The 22,305-nt window shown below is 32.1% G+C and overlaps 2 protein-coding genes across 2 annotated transcripts; both read left to right on the forward strand.

The window, feature by feature from the left end:
• The first annotated feature begins 7,209 nt into the window (after nt 1–7,209).
• On the forward strand, nt 7,210–12,031 carry LOC132034164 (fluoride export protein 1). Its single transcript, XM_059424436.1, has 6 exons — nt 7,210–7,566; nt 7,647–7,724; nt 8,607–8,705; nt 10,086–10,278; nt 10,449–10,867; nt 11,147–12,031. Exons 1-6 carry the CDS (start codon nt 7,210–7,212, stop codon nt 11,363–11,365), a joined length of 1,365 nt encoding a protein of 454 aa, XP_059280419.1. The 3' UTR covers nt 11,366–12,031.
• A 3,014-nt stretch (nt 12,032–15,045) lies between these two features.
• On the forward strand, nt 15,046–16,898 carry LOC132034165 (AAA-ATPase At3g50940-like). The gene is made up of 2 exons (XM_059424437.1): nt 15,046–16,159; nt 16,296–16,898. The coding sequence occupies exons 1-2, from the start codon at nt 15,086–15,088 to the stop codon at nt 16,722–16,724; spliced, it is 1,503 nt and encodes a 500-aa protein (XP_059280420.1). The 5' UTR covers nt 15,046–15,085; the 3' UTR covers nt 16,725–16,898.
• Nucleotides 16,899–22,305: the final 5,407 nt, after the last annotated feature.

Raw genomic sequence — 22,305 nt, forward strand, 5'->3', positions numbered from 1 at the left:
TTACCAATCTCATTAACTTGCACCAACCTTTATTTATGTCTACCAACCTTTAATTAATGTGGGAAGATTATATTAAATAGTAGTTTTTTATTCATGTTAAAGCCATTTTATTAAAGTAAAGTTTGATTAATTGATGTTGCATTTTTTTAGAAAAGCCTTCTAGTAGTGTACTAATTTTATTATAAACTATGATTTGATCATTTGGTAAGATTGTATAAGAATTGAGAATGTTTTGATAGTTTTCACAATTTATAGGGGTTTTCATGTCTATAAGAGAAAATACAACTTAAAAATATTCAAATTTATGTCAAACATGGTTATAAAGTTTTATTCAAACATAGTTTGAAATAGGTTTCAAACCATGATTTCAAACCATGTCCAAACGGGGCCTTAATTGTAACTGGTTCTATTAGATAAATAAATATTCTTATAAATATTATTTTATTATATAGCCATTTTCATAGAAAATCAATTTTATAATCCACTCCATCGTTTCAATTTATGTGAATTTATTACTATTTGAAGAGTCTACTAGGTGATTTTTTGATCATGTTTATCTCACATTTTTTCTAAATGATTTAAATTATAAATTATCATGGCTTATAGTATCTTTTATCTAGTTCTTACAAATATAAATTTTATTTTTATAAACTTAAAAAAATGAAAATTAAAAGGTTAAAAGGGATCATTCTTTGAAAATGTTCACATTAAACTGAAATGGAGGGAGTCTTATTTTTTTAATTATTATATGAACTTTTTCCAAAATGAAAAAATCTTTGTAGATTCATTTTCATGTATTTAAATTATATACTTCGAGATTATATTCTTTTGAGAAAAAAGAAAGAGAAAAAGAAGGGAAAATGAGTTTTTGCATGCACTGTGTGATGGTCAACTTCCGTGAGGTTGAGGAAGACTGTTTTTTTTCTACCATTTCCTTCGTCGAAGTCACATCAATCTATCTCTCTCTTATCAAAATTAAAAATGAAAAGTAAGAGGCTAACAGGGATTCATGAATGCTGGTTTCTCAATTACCACGAAGAGCACCATCAATGTCTCATCCGTCCCCATTTCCAAAAAAGGGCCAAAACCCGTGTCTTTCTTCTAAACAACCAAACAAAAAGGAATATAACAATATTATACATTCATCATCCTCCCAAAATCTCTTCAAAGAGGGTTTTTGGGTTTGGATGTTTTACTCATAAAACAATTTTTTTTTAAAACTATTTTGGCTCGCTATTCAGATTATTAAATCGCAAAAGGTGTCTACTTACTCATATTTCTTCCATTCATGGCACTTTCTTCTTTCTCTCTCTGTATTTGAGGGTTGCTATACATATTGTTTAGTCTTTCTTATTTAGATATATTCACAAACTATTAAAATTTGTTTTTGAAAGTAAAAAATATGTAGATAATGTGAAAAAAATTTAAACCCTAAAAACTTATAAAAACACTTATATCGGGCACTTATAGCGCCAAAAATGACAACCCGGATTATCTTGGGTCTTTGATGGTCTTAGCTTACAATAATAACCACATTCACAAATATTGGGTTTTACAGCAAAGTTTGACGTTTCGGATATTTGAGACATGATTTTCGGGGGGCTAAAGTATGTTGAAAGAATGGAAATAGAGGAGGTGAAGAGTGACTTGAAAATAGTTAAGTGTTAGGGTTTATACTAACCCCTATTGCGCTGGAAATTCTTGCGCAAAAGGTAGTATGATAATTTTTTTTTTTTAGTGGGTATTTATGTTCAAAATCCCACAAAGCACAAAGTGGATTATTTAAGTTGCGGACTCCTCTTAATATGGACGCGAATACTTTTTTCATTTACGTCCTCCTGTGAAAGAGCTAGGTTGGGTTAAATTTATGTTATAAACATTGAAACTTGTTAAGCGGAGACTTATTTTGGTTATTTATATCAAAACATTGTGATTTCTTTATTTTATTTTGGGTCGAAATTTATACTAATTATTGCTCCATCTCAAATTATCTGTCGTGGTTAGTAAAAATAGTCGTCTCAAATAATTTGTCGTTTTATAAGTTCAAGACCTAATTAATTATTTTTCCCCATTTTATTCTTAGTAAATTTTGTCATTAATAGAGATAACACACAAATAAATAAACATTTAATAGAGAGAGAATATAACAGTAAAATTAGTCAAATAATCCTCTTAACTGATATTTCTTAAGGGCAAGTAAAGTAAAAAAAACGACAGATAGTTTGAGACGGAGGAAGTACAAGTATGTCATTGTTAGACGTTTACTTTTAACATTTAGAATTTCAAAATCAAGTACCAAAATAGGAAAAACTGAAAAAGAAAATTTAAACAAATTCTAAATTGTTATTTTCGAAACTAATTATTGAAGAACATTTTTAGGGTGGGAAAACAGTTTCGCTCCCTATTTGTCAATTAAGGTTATGGTTTTACCATAACTCTACATGAGTTATTAAAATTAATAGTTTGTTTGATCAAATTTTTAATATTAACTTATTTTAATTATTTACGATTTTTTTCCAATGACAATATTATTAGTACTATATATAAGGGAGAATCTTCATTTTTTGTAGTCCTCATATGATTTTTTAATCTCTTTTTATCTCTAATTAAAGTTTTTATGACTTTGTAAATCTTCACACATAGTTGTAAATTTCAAGAAATTTAAGGGCTATTTTTTAATGCCACTTAAATGATGATATCATGGATAAGGTTATAGTGGCCCTCACAAAGCATACTCATACATATTTGAGTCTTTTATGTGCAAATATAATTAATTTATTTTAAACAATATTTTTCCTTAAAATTTATTATAGACATGTAAAGAATTCTCATGTCATTCAAATTCTCTCTTAATATAGGCATAATTATTGAATTAAAATACTATTCTTATAATATTATTTAAGAATTATTTATTGATGTTATTTACCATTTATCATTTGCTATTTTATATTTTTATTCGTCCGATTAAATGTAAGTTTTATTTTATTTTATTTTCTCATGTCATTTTGTGTCGTACTTGCTGACAAACATAAGTAATTAACAAAGATTTCACTTAAAGTAGGATTAAGTTTTAAATTTAAAGAATAAATGCAAATAACTTATATCATCGTTAAATACTTTAAAAATGTATCAAAATGCAAATTATAGTCCATCCGTCTCAATCAAAAAATGAATTCGAAAGTACGGTAGTTAATTAATCAAATTTTACAAGTGCAGCTTTTAACATAAAATTAATCTAATAAATTACTTATTAAAAGAGAAACTATAAAAAGTTAGTTTTATATATATTATAGAAATGTTTGAAAACAATATTGTAGTTAAAAATACAATTTGATCTCCAAACAATAATAATACTAGACGATTGTAAAAAGTATATATTTTTTAATATAAATGTATTTTGCAAAATATCGGATAATCAATATATATATTTAGGACAAAATATTTAAGTTCGACATAAAAAAGTTATATTACAATGTAAATTTCATAAAATAGTTCATTAAATTAAGAAAAGAAAAATGTTTATTTTTTAACATGCATCTTTTGGAAGTAAAAAGAAGCTAAGCTTAAAGTAAAAACAATTTAATTTCATTGACTTTTCAATATTTTTTATGTGGTTTAATTTGAATGGAACGCGTATAAAATTATCTTCCAATATCAAGATATTTAATTATTTATATTTATTTATTTATAAGTTAACTTTATTGATATCATCATAAAACAGTATTTTCGCATCAAATAATTTTGATATTTATTGGATACTATAATATCTTGTAGTAAAAAATAAGTTAGCCAATATGGTTCAATTTGAAGAAACAAATGATATTAATTTAACATATAAAAAACTTGATTTGGATTATCAGAGACTTTAATCTTAAAAATTACAGTAAAATAGAAACTAGAAGAGCTTTCAATTGTTTGATTTTTTTTAAAAATATTTTATATATATAAAAAATATTTTCTTTTAACTTTCAGACACGTTTTTGTACTTTAATATTTTAGAAATTTTTTTGAATACGCAAGAACAAAAAAATATCTACATATTAAATTTTAACGTCGGTTTGGGCCCGGACTTACTACCGAACAAATGACACTAGTTGATTTTATATGATTACGACTTTTTTGGGTACGGCAAAGTCAGATGACGTGCAGATTCGCCTTACCTTGGATTTTTGCGGTAAATAACAGAAAAGCTTGGGTACCAGGCTAACAACAGCTATCAAAACTTCGACAACCATTCATTATATATGTTCTTTTAATTGGCTGAAAAAAAATGTTCTTTTACACACACACACGCACACACACATATATATATATATATTCTGTCTCGATTTACGTGATTTTTAAAATTTTTTATCTCAAAAAAACTATTACATTTCTATACTTAAAAAAAATATAACTTAAAATTTGTCCTTTGATCTATAATGAAATAATTTATAACTATACAAATATTCATGACTTGTTTTATACTATAAGTTTCAAAATTCTTTCTTTCTTTCTTTCTTTCTTAAATTCTGTACCTAATCAAATTATATCACTTAAATTAAAACGGAGGGGGTACTCATAATTTCTTTCCGAAAGTCAATAAATAAGTATAAGAAATATTAGTAGGGCTTTCTATTTTTCTACTTAAATTGCAACAGGTCATATGAGAGATATAAAAATATTCTTATAAATATTATTTTTATTATATAACCATTTTCATAGAAAATTAATTTATAATCTACTATTTTTCTAATTATATGACCTTTTTAACAAAAGAAATAACCTTTGTAGATTCATTTCATCTAGTCAAATTATACTTGAGGATCATATTCTTTTGAATGAAGAAAAAAGAAAGAGAAAAACAAGGGAAAATGACTTTTTGCACTGTGTGTTGGTCAACTTCCGTGAGGGAGAGGAAAACTGTCTATTTTCTACAATCACTTTCTTATCAAAATTAAGAATGAAAAATAAGAGGCTAACAGAAGTTCATGAATACCCTTATTGCCAACTACCACAAATAGCACCATCAATGTCTCATCCGTGCCCATTTCCAAAAAGGGCCAAAATCCGTGTTTCTTTCTTCTAACAACCAAACCAAAAAGGATATAAACAATAAGAAGGTTTTTGGGTTTGGATGTTTTACTCATAAAACCATTTTTCTTAATATTTTGGCTCGCTATTCAGATTATTAATAAATCGCAAAAGGTGTCTACTTACTCATATTTCTTCCATTCATGGTACTTTCTTCTTTCTCTCTCTGTATTTGAGGGTTGCTATACATATTGTTTAATCTTTCTTATTTAGATGTATTCAGAAAACTATTAAAAATGTAAATAAGCTCTTATTTCCTTTTTTTTTTTTGTTAGTTCAAAATGTTAAAAATCGTTGTAAAAAATTACTCTTTTAGGAAAAACAGGTTGGATTATGGAAAGAAAGTGTTCTCTTTTTGTGTTTTATTTTGCTTTTCTTTAACTATGAATTTTCATTAATCTCTATGTAAACTCTGAAGTAGTAAGATTAAAAGTTGTCTCTCTGAATAGTGAATCTAAGTAGGCTTTTGGCTATAGATTTCAATTATTTTTCACTTCATTTGGTTTATGAAGTTGGAGTTAAATGGAGTTGTGGTTTTACTACTTTTTGCAAAAAATATTTGAAATAATGTTCATTATTGAATGTACTTAAATATAACTTTAAAAGTGAAATGAAAAATATGTTATAAGTTATTTTGCAAACTTGAAATACAACTTCAAGTTGGATCTCAAATGTTTATGACCAGACGCTGATTTTAAAATAAAGTGAAAATTATCCGTAAAAAAAGTGAATAAGTTTTAATGTCTCTTTGGTGAAATAGATATGAACTCAGCTTTACTAGTGAATGGTCTGATTGGCTTTATTGTTGTCGCTTTTCGTAGGTTGTTGTGTTAGTGGAGAACATAGTTCAAATAGTACTAAAAAGATCTTTTAATTTGGTTATGTGGGGATGTAATTGGCTGTAGAATTCTGACAAGATCTCTCTCCACTTTTTGCCTTTTTGTTAAAATGTCATCAACCATGCAATTTGGCCGTTGGGTCCACTTAATTTGTACTACATGAACAGTGTTTTTATTGCACTTAAACAAATGGGTGCATGCCTAAGTTGTCTAAAAAATAATTTAAAAAATCATTGCAGGGCTCCAAATGACTTCTTCCTAGATTCTTTTTCCCTTTCAAAGTAATAATTTTTGATTTATGTCAAATAGTGAACTTGTAAATATTTTTTTATCTAGCTTTATTACCTAAGCATTTTTAATCTTGAAACAACTAAGAGAAGTGCCAACTTAACTAAAAGTTGTTCTCAATCAAGTTCTGTCATAGCCGTCCTTACAAACAGTTAGGTGGAATCAGATTCATGTTGATGACATTTGGTTGAATTATTGCACCTGTTTATGTATTACAGTACAAGACATCTTTTTTGACAATAGCCACGTGAAAATGTCCGTTAGGAAGCAGTCAAGGTTGAAGTTATAAGTTGACCTTATTTGATAGTACATTTTCTTTCGTGGAGGAGTAAACTTGTCCTCTATATTAAATTGTTACTGCACAAGTTTTTCTGGTTTGACTGAGTTGCTCTTTGAAGTTGTTGATATGCAGTTCTTCAACCTAGGAACTTAAATCAAACCAAGCAATTGTATTGAAGATTTATCTATAAGGTCTTGACCTTTTTTATTTTTATTTTTTATAACCGTGATATCTGATCCAGCTTGCACGTTCTATTAGGTCTTGATCTTCTGATACTATTTTATTCTTTCTTATGTTCAGTTCCCTTTTCAACTTTGGTCTCGTCCGATTTATTGATACATCTGTTGGGACAACATTCAGAAAGTGATCTGGATCAATTTTTTGTTGCTCCTTGTTTTTTTTTTTAATTATATGTAGCAACTTCGGTCTACTCTAGTTTCTAACTGTCTTGATGATTAAGTTTTTTTTATCCTGATATTTGAGTGGTTATATTTGTCATGGCTAGCCATATACTACTTTATTTCATAGGTGATATCATACAAATATTTTAAGTAGGTAGCATCACTTGTTTCATGCTATTTGTAAGCTTCCACATATGGAGTAGTTGGCTATAAGTCATTTGTTTATGCAGCCAATTGCATCATTCTGAATGTCATCTTACCTTGACAGTTGACTGAATATAGAAGTTTTTAGCTTCTTCAATAGTGAATGAAGTTCCAGTGAAGGATCATGGATTGTGAGAATAAGGATTCTGAGCTTAGAAAAGTTGGATCATCTCGCACAAGCAGTGCCTGTTCTTCTCTCAGGAGGCGTTCTTTAAGTTTATCACTTTCTCTTCCTAAACATCTGAATGATGATGACGATGAAAGTGAATCTGTATCCGAAGCAGGAGATATCGGGGATCGAGAGCTTCATAGCAGTAGGTACAGTGGGAGTTTCAGGCTAAGATTAATTGGTGAAAATGCACCAGAACATGGAGTGGTTGTTCCCATTTCAGAGGACAGTATGTTGGAGTCTAATGCCAATTCATTATGGTCTCGTGATCCCAATGCTATGAGTGGTGTTACTCCCGAGCATAAAAAGAATGTGAGTATGGTTAAATTTCCAGTAAGCTTATTCTAGGTATTCCAATCTACTTCTTCTGACCATCAGTGATCTTCATGCAGGATGAAAAAATAGAGGTGCCATGGATTTTGGAGTATGCTTCATGTCTCTTGTTTCTAGCTGTACTTGGAATATTGGGGGTAACGCACAATGTCTTATTTTGAGTCCACTAAAAAGCGTTTAGTTTGCATATTAGATTTTTGCCTTTCCAAATAGTAGGGGAAGTATGCTGGTTTGTCAATGTCCTGCCATCTTGCTTTTTGTTTCATTTTCTCTTGGGGTTCAAGTCTATATCTGATTGTCTCTCATTGGTTTTATTTCAAATTGGTTAATTTCCTATTCTTCTGCATTTGGATTCTTAAGTAAACTGTTGTCCTGAAGGCTCCTTCTAAACTGGCATGGTCTATACTTCTATTGGTCTATTTAATTGAAGCTATTTCATGAATTGAATTTTCTTGAAACAAAATTTGGTTTTCCAAAATGGAGGTATGGTGCATATGGCTTTTGAGAAGGTATGATGGGCAGTTTCAGTTGTTTTTGTTTGTTGAAAATGCCTTTATTTCCTCATGAGACTATACTGACTATATCTTGTCTGAAGATGCCCGAATCTGAATTTTGGACAAGTTACTGTTGATTTGATGAAGATTAACGCATTGTCTGCCGGTCTTAAGGTTGAGGCATTTGATGTGTGGAAACTTTTTGCTTCAGTTTTAATGATAGGATTATGCTCCACAATACTTGGTTTGGCTTTTGCAAGAACTCAAAAGTAAACACAAGGAAATATAGGGAGGATCTTGAACCCATAGCTATATCTGCTGACGTGTAGGACCATCACTTTTTTTGGGTGATTGGCTTGTTAAAAAGTCCATATGGACCTCGTCTGTGTTTGCTCTCTGTATGATTATATCTTCGTTTTTTTTTCTGGAATACTAAAATCAGCTTTGTACTGTTTTAGAAAATTGCAAAACATCACCAGACTGTAGTGCAACTTTACAGGAATCTGATTATGTAATACTCTGCAGGTTTTGTTGAGGTACGGTCTCCAAAAATTATTCGGACCAGGAATAGTTGGTGCCACATATGATCATAGTTATATGTATCCCGACCTGCCTTCTAACATGGTATACCATCCTCTTCCTATTCTTTTTATTCTCTGTACTTTTTTTTTCTCAGTAAGGTAGACTGCATGTTAAAGAAGATCAAAGATTTAAAGAGAAGATGTAGAATGATTATGACATCAAAAAAGAGACATTAACCGACCTGATACTACTATACAAAAACTGCCATATGTGAAGTCCAAAATCCATATCGATTCCAAACTCGTTCAAGATTCCTCCTTCGAGAAACAACTTTGTGGCTGGCAAAACTCTTCCTCCTGATTTAGGATTTCTGCATCCTCATCATCTGGTTTCACCATATCCAAGTTGTAGAAGCGATCAAGTAGCTTCAAAAAATCATCAGGAGCAAATTGCCTATTGAAGCTTCTACGCAGATATTCTGTTAAGCAGTGAAGGACAAAATGACGATGTATGCCTCTCAGTTTGCCCGGGGGGGGGGGGGTGTGGGTAGATTTCAAGAGCCTCCAACAACCTTATCTCCAATTCCATCTGCGATTGCTCCCTTCTTCTTCTTCTTCTTCTAATGTTTCTTTCTTCATTTCTTCTTCTACTTTCTTGCCTTTGCCACTTGCACCAGTGTTTGCCCCATTACCTTTTTTTTTTTCTTCTCGTTCTTGGGGTTTTATGGGTGTGAAGAATTTACCACATTCTTGGAGAATGATCCATGAAAGATTTGATTTTTGATATAAATTTTTGGTTTCTTGAAAGGGGTTTTGATTCAATAAGTTTCTTCTCTGTACTTGTTTATCTGCTTCATGCTGCAAGCCAAATATATGATTATGCCAATGGATGGGATTTAGTTTAAAGTATCAAATTTACTCCAGGTTGCAAGAGATCAAATATATACTGTTTGTTTCTGCAGTGAAGCAATGCCAAATTGAATATCCTGTTTCTCATGTTGTTCTGACTTATCTTTAATCTATGAAAAAAATGTTCGTTGAAGGAGTTCAAAAAAAAAAAAGTTCATTTGATGAGCGCAAGCTGGAGGGATCTCAGCAATTTGTTAAATCTTTGATGCAGTTGCTTTTACTTTAAGATGATATTATTAAACACATTCTGCTCTAGAATAGAATGAAGCTTATCAAATCATACACACATGATGATTATTTACACCTTGCCGAATATATTGGTAAGGTTCATAGGATTATCAGGGTTAGTACTATACTTGGTTCTTGTAGTTTTGTATGTGAATATTCATATGTATTTGAAGTCATTTGTTTGTTTATGCTTCTGTATATCCTTTTGATCAGCAAGGTCATGACTTGATACAATGCTCAACCAAGAACATGTGGTTTTAGCATTTTTCATGTTTCTCTTGCAACTCTTTTGTGCTAATTGTATTTTGTTATTTGACCTCATACAATTTATTTTTGCCTGCTAAAGGTCGGTTCGTTCTTGATGGGTTGGTTTGGTGTCGTCTTTAAAGAGGACATTTCCAGAATTTCAAGTCAATTGGCAATTGGATTGTCAACTGGTTTTCTAGGAAGCCTTACTACTTTCAGTGGTTGGAACCAAAAAATGCTCGAGCTTAGTGTTGGAGGGCAGTGGGTTTTTGTAGTTCTTGGCTATCTTATAGGTATATATTATTTTCGTGCATAGACGTACAGATGGTGTGTCAAGTTAATTACTGGTATAGATATAACTTCATCATAGTTATTTTTGCCTCTTTAACTCTTGTTAATCTTATTAGAGGAACCATTGTTTCCTTTTTTTGAACTTATTATTGATATCTACGAATTCTCGTAGGTTTATTTCTTGTTGCCTACTCGATCATATTTGGAATTGAGACTGCCAAAGGTGCCAACTGGCTCTACAAAAGAGCCAGTATGAATTCATCCAACTTGGGCACCGACTACCATTGGAGAGCAGATAGCTGCAAGCGCCATTTAATAGTAATACTTGTTCTACTAGTCATTCTAGCATCGCTCTGGGGGATGAGCATAGGACTGGAGGTAAATGAATTCAGCAGTGGCAGTACAAAAGTGCAGTTGTGGCTGGGCTGCATAGTTGGTCCATTTGGCGTGTGGATTAGGTGGTTCTTAGCACGACTAAATGGACGTGGTTTAGGAAAATCAGGCTTGCTCAAATGGGTACCTTTCGGAACTTTGATTGCCAATGTATCAGCAGCTTCTATCATGGCAGCACTTGCAACCTTGAAGAAAGCAGTAAGTATGCATATTCTTAACATAACGGCTTTCAGGGGCTGTCCTATGTGGTTTCAAGTGGGTTCATATGAACCCACTTTGTTGAAAAATAACGCTGTATATACATGTATATTTAATCTGTTTTTAAAAAATATATATGTATATACAGTGGTATTTATATATTTCTTATATATTGAAACCACTTGGTAAAAATCCTAGGTCCGCCACTGACGGCTTTATGTCAATTGTAACATATATAACGTTTAACTGTATGTATGTATTTTGATGTTGGTGGTGTAGGTCAACACACAGACGTGTGACACTGTTGCTTCTGGTATTCAGTTAGGATTATTGGGTTGTCTAAGTACAGTTTCAACTTTCATTGCTGAATTTCATGCAATGAGAGGAAGCAAGTATCCATGGAGGGCGTATGTGTACGCTTTGTGTACGATACTTATATCATTTGTCTTGGGGACACTTATATACTCCGTGCCTGTTTGGGTTGAAAATTTCAGCTAGAGGATCAATAATACAAGATCAAAGTCGATGTCGGGGTGCTTTCAAATAGTAAGTTGTTCTCAGCAGATCAGATCTTCATAATTTGGGCTGTTGAGGTCCTTATATATCTCATGGCAAATACAACAGTTGGCTGTTTCCCAGCTCCAAAGAAACAAGAACAAATACAAGAGAGTGTTACAAAATTGGGAAATGAAAAATCTTACCCTGAATACGGGTATTTAATCAAGTGGACAGTTTAAGGATGCAAGTTCCAGATCGTATTAACAACTGTTGTAACTTCATACATGTTACCTTCTCAAAAAGAAAAAAGACAACTGTTGTAATTGTAGGTCAATTTTAATCTCATATTGGCAGCATTTTATAGTTATTTTCTCCAAATTGGCTTTTGGATCTTTTGGTACTTTTTAGCCCATAGATATTCTTTTAATGAAGTAAACAATTGTTGAGATGTTTTCAACTTCTGAGGTTAGCACAAGACATGGATGGGTGGTTATTATAGTTTGACTATTCAGAGACAAGGAATGCTGGACATTTTGCATATTAGTGAAGACCGGCTTATCTTTTCTTTTTAGCTAGAATATGACAGTGGACTTATAATTAGTAATAAGCAACTGTTGTAGAATTTGAATTTGTTGGAAAGAGAGAAGTATAATTATGATGGAACAATTAAGGGTTCTTTCGATTTTTCACTAATAGTTAAAAAGGTATAATTTTTTTAATTAAAAAGGAAAAAAAAATCTTGATTTGTCTTGATGCTGATCGTTGAGATTTGAATGATTTGAAGCATATGAAGACATCTTTGATTTTCTATTTAGTGGTAAAAAAATTGTGATCAGTAAGTGATGCAAATTTGAAAAAACATTACCTTAAAATTTGGAAGTTCCTCAATTAAAACATAATAGTAGGTACTAGTGGTATACATGGATCGGGTTGGTTCGGATTTTTCAAATACCAAACCAAATTAATTGCGTCGGATTTTTAAATTTATAAATCAAATCAAACCAATAAAATTCGGCTTTTTCAACTTCGGAATTTCTCGGATTTTCTCGGGTTTTTTCGGGAAAAGTTTTCATACAAAACATATAACTTTTGCTTCAAATATTTCTTTAGTCCTAGTGAGTATAATTAAGGTGTTTCTTAAGAAAATAACACAAAATGTGAGATGAGTGATAACATTGTATTAAAATATTCAACAAAAAAAATAATAAAATCGATTAAAATAAATATTGCTAATTAATAAGTCATAAAGAAAATGATCATAATCTAAAACTACTAAGTCATGCTAAAATAGATACGGCTAGTAAGTATTAATTACATGATAAAGAAAAAAAATAAGTTATGTATTTTCAATCTCTAAGCCAATTATGCAAAACTCAAGAATAAATATCCAACATTATTGTCATTCTAATATTAAAATTGAATTTCTTTTCTTAGCATTAGTGTTGAGTTGATCTTGGTTTGGGCTTTATTTGAGTTATTAACATCCGTGAGATATAAAATTTATTGACAGTCAAAATTCTAAGTTCAAGCTTGAAATAATATGATAAAAGACAAAAAAATTAAGAAATATTTATAAATTACATTACAATAAATATTTTTATGTATAAAATGTTTTAAAAATTGAATACATGTAATGTCGGGTTGATTTGGTTCAGTTTGGCTTTTTTTAGCTAAAACCAAACCAAACCAATTATGGTGGTTTTTTTTTTTTCAACACCAAACCAAGTCAAACCAAACCACTAGTCGGATTTTTTTCTCGATTTGACTCGGTTTACTGGTTTGTCGGTTTTCTTTGTACACCCCAAGTAGCTACTATGATATTGATGGTTTAGACTTATTTCCGAATTAAATGAGACAAGTAGTACAAGTAAAAAATTACTCTAATCAATCTACTAAATCATATAAAAGGATTTAGTTTTCTTCAAAATGTGTATATCGATCATAGAATAATGAGTTCCAGTAACAATTGCATTTGTGGAAAGAATTTTTTCAAAATGAAAATTGTAGAAACTTGGAAACTTGCCTAAATTGACAATGTCTCGAGAGGAATTAAACAGATTAGTTATATTATCAATTGAAAATAACTATTAGAAGATATCGTTTATAAATAATTAATGCTCCGAATGACTTTACTCTTTGTGCAAGTGTATGTAGTCAATGGAGGCTTCTACTTATAAGTCATGCAATTCCTAGAGAAAACAACCCAAGAACAAGTTAAAGTCATGCAACTACTCTTCCAAAATCGTATGATTAACTTACTAAATTCTACTAATTATCTAAACAAGAAATAAAACAAATTAGTTATATTATCAATTGAAAAAGAAATTATTAGAAGATATCGTTTATAAATAATTAATACTCCGAATGACTTTGCTCTTTGTGCAAGTGTATGTAGTCAATGGAGGCATCTACTTGTAAGTCATGCAATTCCAATAGAAAACAACCCAAGAACAAGTCAAAGTCATGCAACTACTCTTCTCGTAGAAACTTACCTAAATCGACAATGTCTCTTAGCGGGCGGATGCTCTCTTTCTCTTGTCCAAAAAATGACTAAATATGCATATTTAGTGATAGTGTGAAAAATTAACAAAGGGTACAAATAATATAAATTGACACTAGATATGCAAAGTCAACTTTCACGGTTGGTCTAGCGCATAGTTAATGCTTTTGTGGAGTGTGGTCAGGGGTTCGAATCTGGTCAATTGCATGTTTTTTCATCTTTTGTTTAAATATTTTTCTGTTCTTTTTTAATGGGCTTTAAGCATTTTGCTATTTTATTCTTTCATCTTCTTTCTTAGTAGTAAAATTAATTATGAGTTTTTGAGTTGATGCCTTATATAAAAGAAAAGTATATACTAACATTTTTAATTAGACTATTGTAATTACATTTAAAATTATTGAGTTGTAATCATGTATTCCCCTAGTCCAATTTTTACTAGTCCAGTATAGACTTTGTACTCCTTTTGAAAAATCACTTATTAAGTTCTAATTTTACTAAGTTATACATATTAATTTGGATTTGGAAATCTAAATTCGACTACTATTATTCTAATAAATTTTGAGAAATAATTACATGATAAGGGTTTAAAGATGAAAAAATATCTCTATTGATTTTACATTATGAAAAATAAGAAGTTAAAAAAAATATTTTAAAATATTGAATAGTAAAAGATAATTAAAAGTACTAAAATATGTCTTATTCATATAATTTGAATGTATTTTTTATTTTCTTAACATGATGTTGTTATATTGATTTGTTCATTTATCTACTTCTTCCAAAATCGTAGAAATTTACTTAGAAACTTACCTAAATCGAAAATGTCTCAAGAGGAATTAAACAAATTAGTTATATTATCAATTGAAAAAAAAAATTATTAGAAGATATCGTTTATAAATAATTAATACTCCGAATGACTTTGTTCTTTGTGCAAGTGTACGTAGTCAATGGACACATCTACTTATAAGTCACACAATTCCAAGAGAAAGCAACCCAAAAACAAGTCAAAGTCATGCAACTACTCTTCCAAGTTCGATGAAACTCATTGGCCAAATACATGACTTTTTAGCTCCAATGCATTGTTTTCAACGACATCTTCTTTCCAGAGGACAAGGTGGATAATTAATACTTTTAAAAGACCTTGTTTCATTAGAGAGGAAACCAATAAACAAGCCTGAAAATAAAGAGAGCAATTATCCAATCGACACCATTTGCCAAGAAACATGATTTCAAGTGTTCTTTCTGATATTAACATGCCATCAGCCAAAACGATTATTTCTTCCACAGCTTCCATAGCTGCTACAGCCATGGTTGTTCGGTCAGTAGCCCGAGAGCTAATCCCTTATGAACTCCAACATTATGTTTACATGAGCATCCGTGGCTTCTTTAAATCATTTTCTTCTGAAATAGTTTTGATCATTGAAGAATTTGATGGCCTAGCCAGCAACCAAATCTATAAGGCTGCTGAAATCTATTTGGGCAGCAAGGTTTCCATTTCTGCTGGTAGCTTCAGAGTGAGCATGCCCGAAAAAGAGACTAAGATATCCACCTTGATAGCCAAAGACCAACAAGTCTTGGATAAGTTCAATGGTGTTCAGTTCAAATGGACGCAAGTTACAAGGCAGGTTGAATCAAAGATCAGGTCCAATTACCCTGGTCAATCTTCAACTCAATCAGAAATTCGCTACTTTGAGCTATGCTTTCAGAATAAATACAAGAAGATGGTATTCGAATCCTATTTCCCTTTCGTCATCAATGAGTCAAACAAGGTGAAAGAAGAGAAGAAGACCCTCCAAATTTACACTATGAATGGTGAACACATGAGGAGATACTCGTATAGTAGTTCGGGAGATTATACATGGAACTCCATCAAGCTAGACCATCCTGCAACATTTGACACATTGGCCATGGACAGAGAGCTCAAGGAAATGATCGTGGGCGACCTGGAGATGTTTGTGAAAAGAAGGGATTTCTACAGGAAAGTTGGCAAGGCATGGAAACGTGGCTACTTGTTATATGGTCCTCCAGGGACTGGGAAATCAAGTTTGATAGCAGCCATGGCTAATTACCTTAACTTTGATATATATGATTTAGAGCTAACTGACATACGTGCAAATTCAGACCTTAGGAGAGTCCTACTTTCAACAGGGAACAGATCAATTCTAGTTGTGGAAGATATTGACTGCAGCCTCGATATTGAAGATAGAAAAGCAGAAGAACAGACTTTGAAGGCACTCAAACCTCATATAACTCAAGCTCAAACTATAAATATTGTTAGGAAGCCAAAACCTCAGGAGGTAAGTCACACCTTAATTTCTCCTATATCGTCTCAAACATTCACTTCAACTAACTAGTTCAAAAAACAGACATTTTTCACAACAGTGCACAGAAGTTAAGTTTTTATTGATTTTGTTCATTATGGAATGTTGTTAGGTTACGTTATCAGGGTTGCTAAACTTCATAGATGGGCTGTGGTCAAGCTGTGGAGATGAAAGGATAATAGTGTTTACAACAAATCACAAAGACAGATTAGATCCTGCGTTATTGAGGCCAGGCCGTATGGATGTGCACATCCACATGTCTTATTGCACACCTTGCACTTTTCAGACATTGGTTTTGAATTATCTTGGAATTGAGGATCATCCTCTTTTCCACGAAATCTTTGATGTTTTGAATGAGGCAATGGTGACCCCTGCTGAAGTGGCTGAGCAATTGCTGAGGAATGAAGGGGTTGAGACTGCTATGAGCAGTCTCCTTGATTTCATCAACAAGAAAAAGAAAGAAGCTGATGAATTCAAGGCAACAGGTTTGAAAAATGAACAAACCGAGGGAGAATTAGTTGACGAGATTACTCAAGAATAAAAGTAAGAGTTAGTTTTTGGACATTCTTTTTGTTTAACTTTGATAGTTGGAGTGCATTTCGTTGAGAAAAGCATCAACTGCTATAGTGAAAAAGAATGTTCTCTATGATGTGTGATATATATATCATTGTACACTTGAGTTAATTCATAAACCATTTGAGCACTAGCTCTTATTGATAAGCAATAACTAAACAAAGAGATGGTCTCTTCAAGAACTCTTTAAGCTAATCGATGGTCTCTTCAAGAACTCTTTAAGCTAATCCACTGACAACTATCACACCTAGACAACAGAAGAAAGATGTCAAAGACTGATGGGGCTAAACTTCTCCTATGATCAACCAAAGACATCCAGAATTCACCCAGAAACGTAGTTGCAAAGCAACCTGCTACAACTTGAAAGTTGATTAGGTTGAAAATTCATTTCCAAATGTCCATTCCCGATTTCTGCAGTTAGCCTAAAAGTCAAGTTTACATGAGAACTAAATGGATTTTACCATAACTCGTTGGATGGATAATGGTCGGGTTGCGTTTATTGAGGGATCATGAGGTTTACAACTCAATCGACCAAAATCAACATCCCAAGTTTGTTAGGATCCGTCAGATAAATCCTCTGTATCATTCTATTCTATTTAGGTCCATTTCATTTTAATACTGGATATAATTTCCTTTTAATGCACATTAAGGGTAAATCTCTCACTTATCTCTGCACGATTAACTAGTTCAATCTCTACTAGCTGGCACTGCCCATACAGATTGTTTATTTCCAATATGTTTTTTTCTTACTTAAGTTTTCTTGAGTTCGAGAGATTCAGATATTTTAAAATAAGTTTCATTAACGTGAGGTCGACCTCGTCCTCTTACACTTTCAACAATCATATTGTTACATAACCATTTAGGTGATCTGAAGGTCCATGAGTGATACTTGCACCCTGTGTCAGATGTAATCAATTCTGATTTTTTCCATTGTGATATGACTAGTTCGGTTGCAAAATATGCCAAGAGAGCGTGAACCGATAACCTAACAATTCAAAACATATAACTTGTACATTTTCTGAAAAATTGACCTTTCTAATTATCTTTAGTGCAAGAATGAACATTATAATGATGATAATCATGCCTGGGAGGCCGGGTCTCAGAACCACCATTGATAATTGTCCTTAATGATATACTATTACATCCTGAGATATTCTATAACTATTGACTCATATGCAAAAACTTAACTTAGGGGCTTTGAAGCAATAATTTATGAGATACTCTATGACTACTGCCTCATAGGCAAAATTAGCTCAGGACTTTGAAGCAACAACTTATTCCCCATGGACAACATTTTACATTAACTCAATTTGACTAACTTATGACATACTCTACAATTCCTGCCTCGAAGACAAAACTTAGATTAAGGACTTTGAAGCCACAACTTATTCCTCATTGACAACACTTTACATTAGCTCACTGTGTCTAACTTATGAGATACTCTCATAGATGAGTTCTGCTTTCCTTGTTTTCAGTGTCACTAACTTTGTGATTTTCAGCCTCCGTCGTGCCCTCTTGATCCACTTTAGAAACAAGTTCAATGTTATCATCCTTGATATGATTCCCACCACTAACAGACGAAGTAACAAAATGCTTAGTTTTAGAGGTGGATTTTTGCTTGGTAATGTCTTGTGAGAAGCCTGGTTTACTATGTTGCTCGGACTTACCAAAAATATTGCCACACCCGTGTCGGATCCTCCAAAGAGTGCACTAATTTTGGAGGATACGACACGCACCCATCGACATTTTTGAAGAGTCCTAGCAACATAGCTGGTTTGAAGAGAACTGTACTTTAATTTTTTGGAATTTTTTTGCTCTTCTTCTTCTTCTTCTTCTTTTTCTTCTTCCCATTTCTTGTTGCCACAGTTTGTTGCTCCACATTGTTAACAGCACTGTTACTAGTATAACCACCATGTTGATTCGACTGATCATTTTTAGGCTCATCAACATCAACCTGTTTAAAATTTTGCTCCTTAATTTCCATGAGTCTTGTTTTTTCAAGAACTCTACACTTCACCATAGCATGGCCTAGTTTCTTACAATGTTTGCAATACTTAGGAACACCTTCGTATACAAGTTTTTGGACAAAACCTTTCAAAGGAGAGTCCTCACCCTCACATCCTATCCAAATAGACTCAGGTTGAGGTTTTAGAAGATCAACTTCAACTCGGACCTTAGCCATACTAGGTCGAGTTCTATTCCTTGTGGCAGTATCTAATTCTAAGGGAGTCCCAACAGTGCTAAGAATTTGGCTCAAGTAAAACCAGTTGTGCAAATGAAATGGTAATTTTGGAAGAAGAACCCATACGGACGCAATGGGTAGGTCTTCTTGTTCATGGGGATTGAGAGCCATAGTTGAACTTTGGGGTCTAGCAATTGTGGTTTTTGATGAAATTGCTTCCATGGGAGGAGTGTGCCCTGTCAGTGGTGTTTCCTTAAATTTTCTAGCCATTAGAGAGGAGAGAAACACATAGAATATTTATTTTTCTAGGAATAGGTGCAAATATACTCCTAAGACTTTTTAATTTAGAGCTATATATACCTCGTTAAAAAAAGTGGTGTCTACCTCATTAAAAAGTGGTATATATATATGAAATTTTTGTAAAAATCATTTAGCTTATTTTTTAAAACAAAAAAAGTCTACCCATATTTTTTGAGTAGACATATTTTTGTAGCACGGGGGTAAACCATTTAGTTTATTTTTTAAAAATTTTTTGAACCTACCAGAAAAAAAAGATATCGTGTGGCTTTAGAAAAATATGTCTGCTCAACAAAAAAAAAAGGGTAGACTTTTTTATAAAGCCGCATGACATTTTATTTAAATGATTTTTACTAAAAAACTAAAACGAAAAAGTATATTTTCACTATTTTTTTTAAATATTTGCACCATTTTAGGGTATATATACACTACTTTTTTAACGAGGGGTATATTTGCTCTAAATCGCAAAGTTGGGGAGTATATTTGCTCCTTTGCCCCTTTTTAGATTGCCCATATTTTTCTTCCTAGTACAAAAATTAGGGGTGTGCTCGGTATAGTTTTTTGGAGAATAAAAAATATCATGTTCAATTAGTTAGTAAAAAAAAAGAAAAATAGTCACACTAAAAATAAATGGGTAGACTTTTTATAAGAAAAAAATTATCATTTTTTAATTATTTTTTTTATAAAAATAAAATAAATATATGATAATTTTTATCAATTGGTGACTCATAAAAAATAAATTGAGATAATTTAACTTCTAATTGATAGATATTTCCTTCTAACTTTACCTCTTTATTGTATGTTGATTCCCCACAACTCTTCATTATGTATCCTAGTTCTAGGAAAAGTGTCAAAACTGAGTGTATATTCGATTGTATATTCGGTATATTGTTGTATATCACGTGGCAGAGGTTGTTAGAGTTAGTTAATGTTGTGATCATTAGTTTGTTAGTTAGTTTTGAGTGCAATGATTAGTTGTATGCCAGTTGTACTAGTCTACAAATAGATTTCCCACATTTTCTTCAATACAAGTGAATACAAAAATCTAGGGTGTGTTCGGTTTAAGGCTTGATTATGGTTTCCCAATTGATAAGAAATTCACATGGTATCGAGAGCGAGGACCTATTTTCCGATGTTGGGCCCCCAAATTTTGGCTTGGATTACCCCTCGGCGTGAAAAATTGTTGAAGAATGAAAAAAAGTCCTCATCGGTGGTTGATGAGAACCCTTATATGGACGCAATCCTCATAATCTCTTTTGGGGTTGAGTTACCCACCATTTCCCACGGTATCGAATAGTGATCACTCGACCCATCCTATTCGAAACTCTATTAGAGAGGATAATTGAAAGCTTGAAATAAAGAAAATGGGAGAAGAAACCCTCCCCAATCGATCATCATCCCACCCAGATTCGGATGTACCGGGTATGGTACCCACCAAATTACATATTATGGAGTAGATGCATGAAACTAGATCTAAGAGGTAAAGGAAAACTAGGATTTATAAGTGGAACCTATGCTAAAAGTTTTATCAGATTTAGAAGAGTTGTGGGAGAAGTGTGATATAGTGTTGTCATGGAAAAAAAAAAGTTGATACAGTATAATGTTTAACTTCGGGATGAATTTGATAGATGTTGATAGATCTAACCTTACTAGGATCTTTCTTGTATGTCAAAACATTCTCCCCTGGGATGAACTCTTCATTGGATGTAACCTAGTTATGATCTGGGATTATAAATCATCACAGACTAATGAGTTTTTGATGGGATTATAAAAGTTATTAAGGAGCAATTTGTTACTAAATTTTATCTTATGTTGTGGGAACACGAAAAAGTCAAGAGCACTTAGGTGTGGTAGATGTTGGTCATAGAGAGGCTCATAGGTGATTAGGAAAAATCTTAACATTGACAATTTTATCCACCTTGTGGAGAATGTGGATACAAAGGACACAAAACTAAAGTCTTAGATTGGTTGGATATTCTACTTGTAAGAAGAAAAAAGGATAATTGACTTAATAATTTGCCATGCAAATGCGGGAGAGAATTAAACACACTGAAATATCGGGAGGTCTTTGAACAAATTAGATGAAGAAACAAAAATTTGTACGTGGAAGGTATAACTTATGTAATCGGTTGTATGAGTGGATTGGATTAGCTAATATCTTGTAAAGAACTTAAAAAAAAGTTTTCAACATAAAGTCAACATGTAACAAGACATGTTTTGATAAGGACATAATAATATACTGCCAAACTTTAAATTTAACTGATGTTTAAAGTTACTATCGCTAATTTTCTTATGTGTGTTTGGGATACATAATTCATAGAGAAAGAGATGGTTTGTACATATTGCAGAGAGGAAAAATAAATGCATACACGGTTGGAGCTTACAATAGACATAATCCTTGTATGAATCTTCGTCTTGAATTTGGGATAGGTGTGAAATGTGGCCTCATAGATTGAAATTTCCATTAAGTGAGAATAAAATCGTTGCATGTTTTCAAATAGTGCATGCTAATCTTTAGGAGCGATATAAGAAAGCAACTTATGACAATAAACATTACTTTGTTACATTGGTTGATGATTACAACAGGTATACTTGGATTTGTCTCATACATTCAAAACATGAATACAGTATTGTCGACATTCTTGTTTGATAAAGTCCTTGTTCACTGTTTGTCCGATAATGGCACAATTTTTTTTTAACACATTGTGTAGAATTGTTTGCCATGGCATTATATATTTGTCCTTATACACCTCAAGAAAATGCTCAGAATCTGGAAGTTGCTAGAGCCTTAAGATTCAGTGGTGTTCCGATAAGTTTTTAGGGTGATTGTGTGATCTTAGATCATGTAAACTTGATTCTCCTAGAAATGGGAAGTGTCCATACACAAACAAAGAGAGAGAACACTAAAGGAATTTTGGATGCCTTTGTATGATCATAACTAGAAGAGATAAATTTGATTCAAGGGCTAGAAAATCTATATTAATTGGTTATTCTGAAACTCATAAGGGATATAGATCTCAAACTAGGTTCTCTTCATTCAAGAAGATGTGTCCTTTCCCTTTTAGCAAGC

Source organism: Lycium ferocissimum, chromosome 10 (assembly GCF_029784015.1).
Source record: "Lycium ferocissimum isolate CSIRO_LF1 chromosome 10, AGI_CSIRO_Lferr_CH_V1, whole genome shotgun sequence".
Lineage (NCBI taxonomy): Eukaryota > Viridiplantae > Streptophyta > Magnoliopsida > Solanales > Solanaceae > Lycium > Lycium ferocissimum.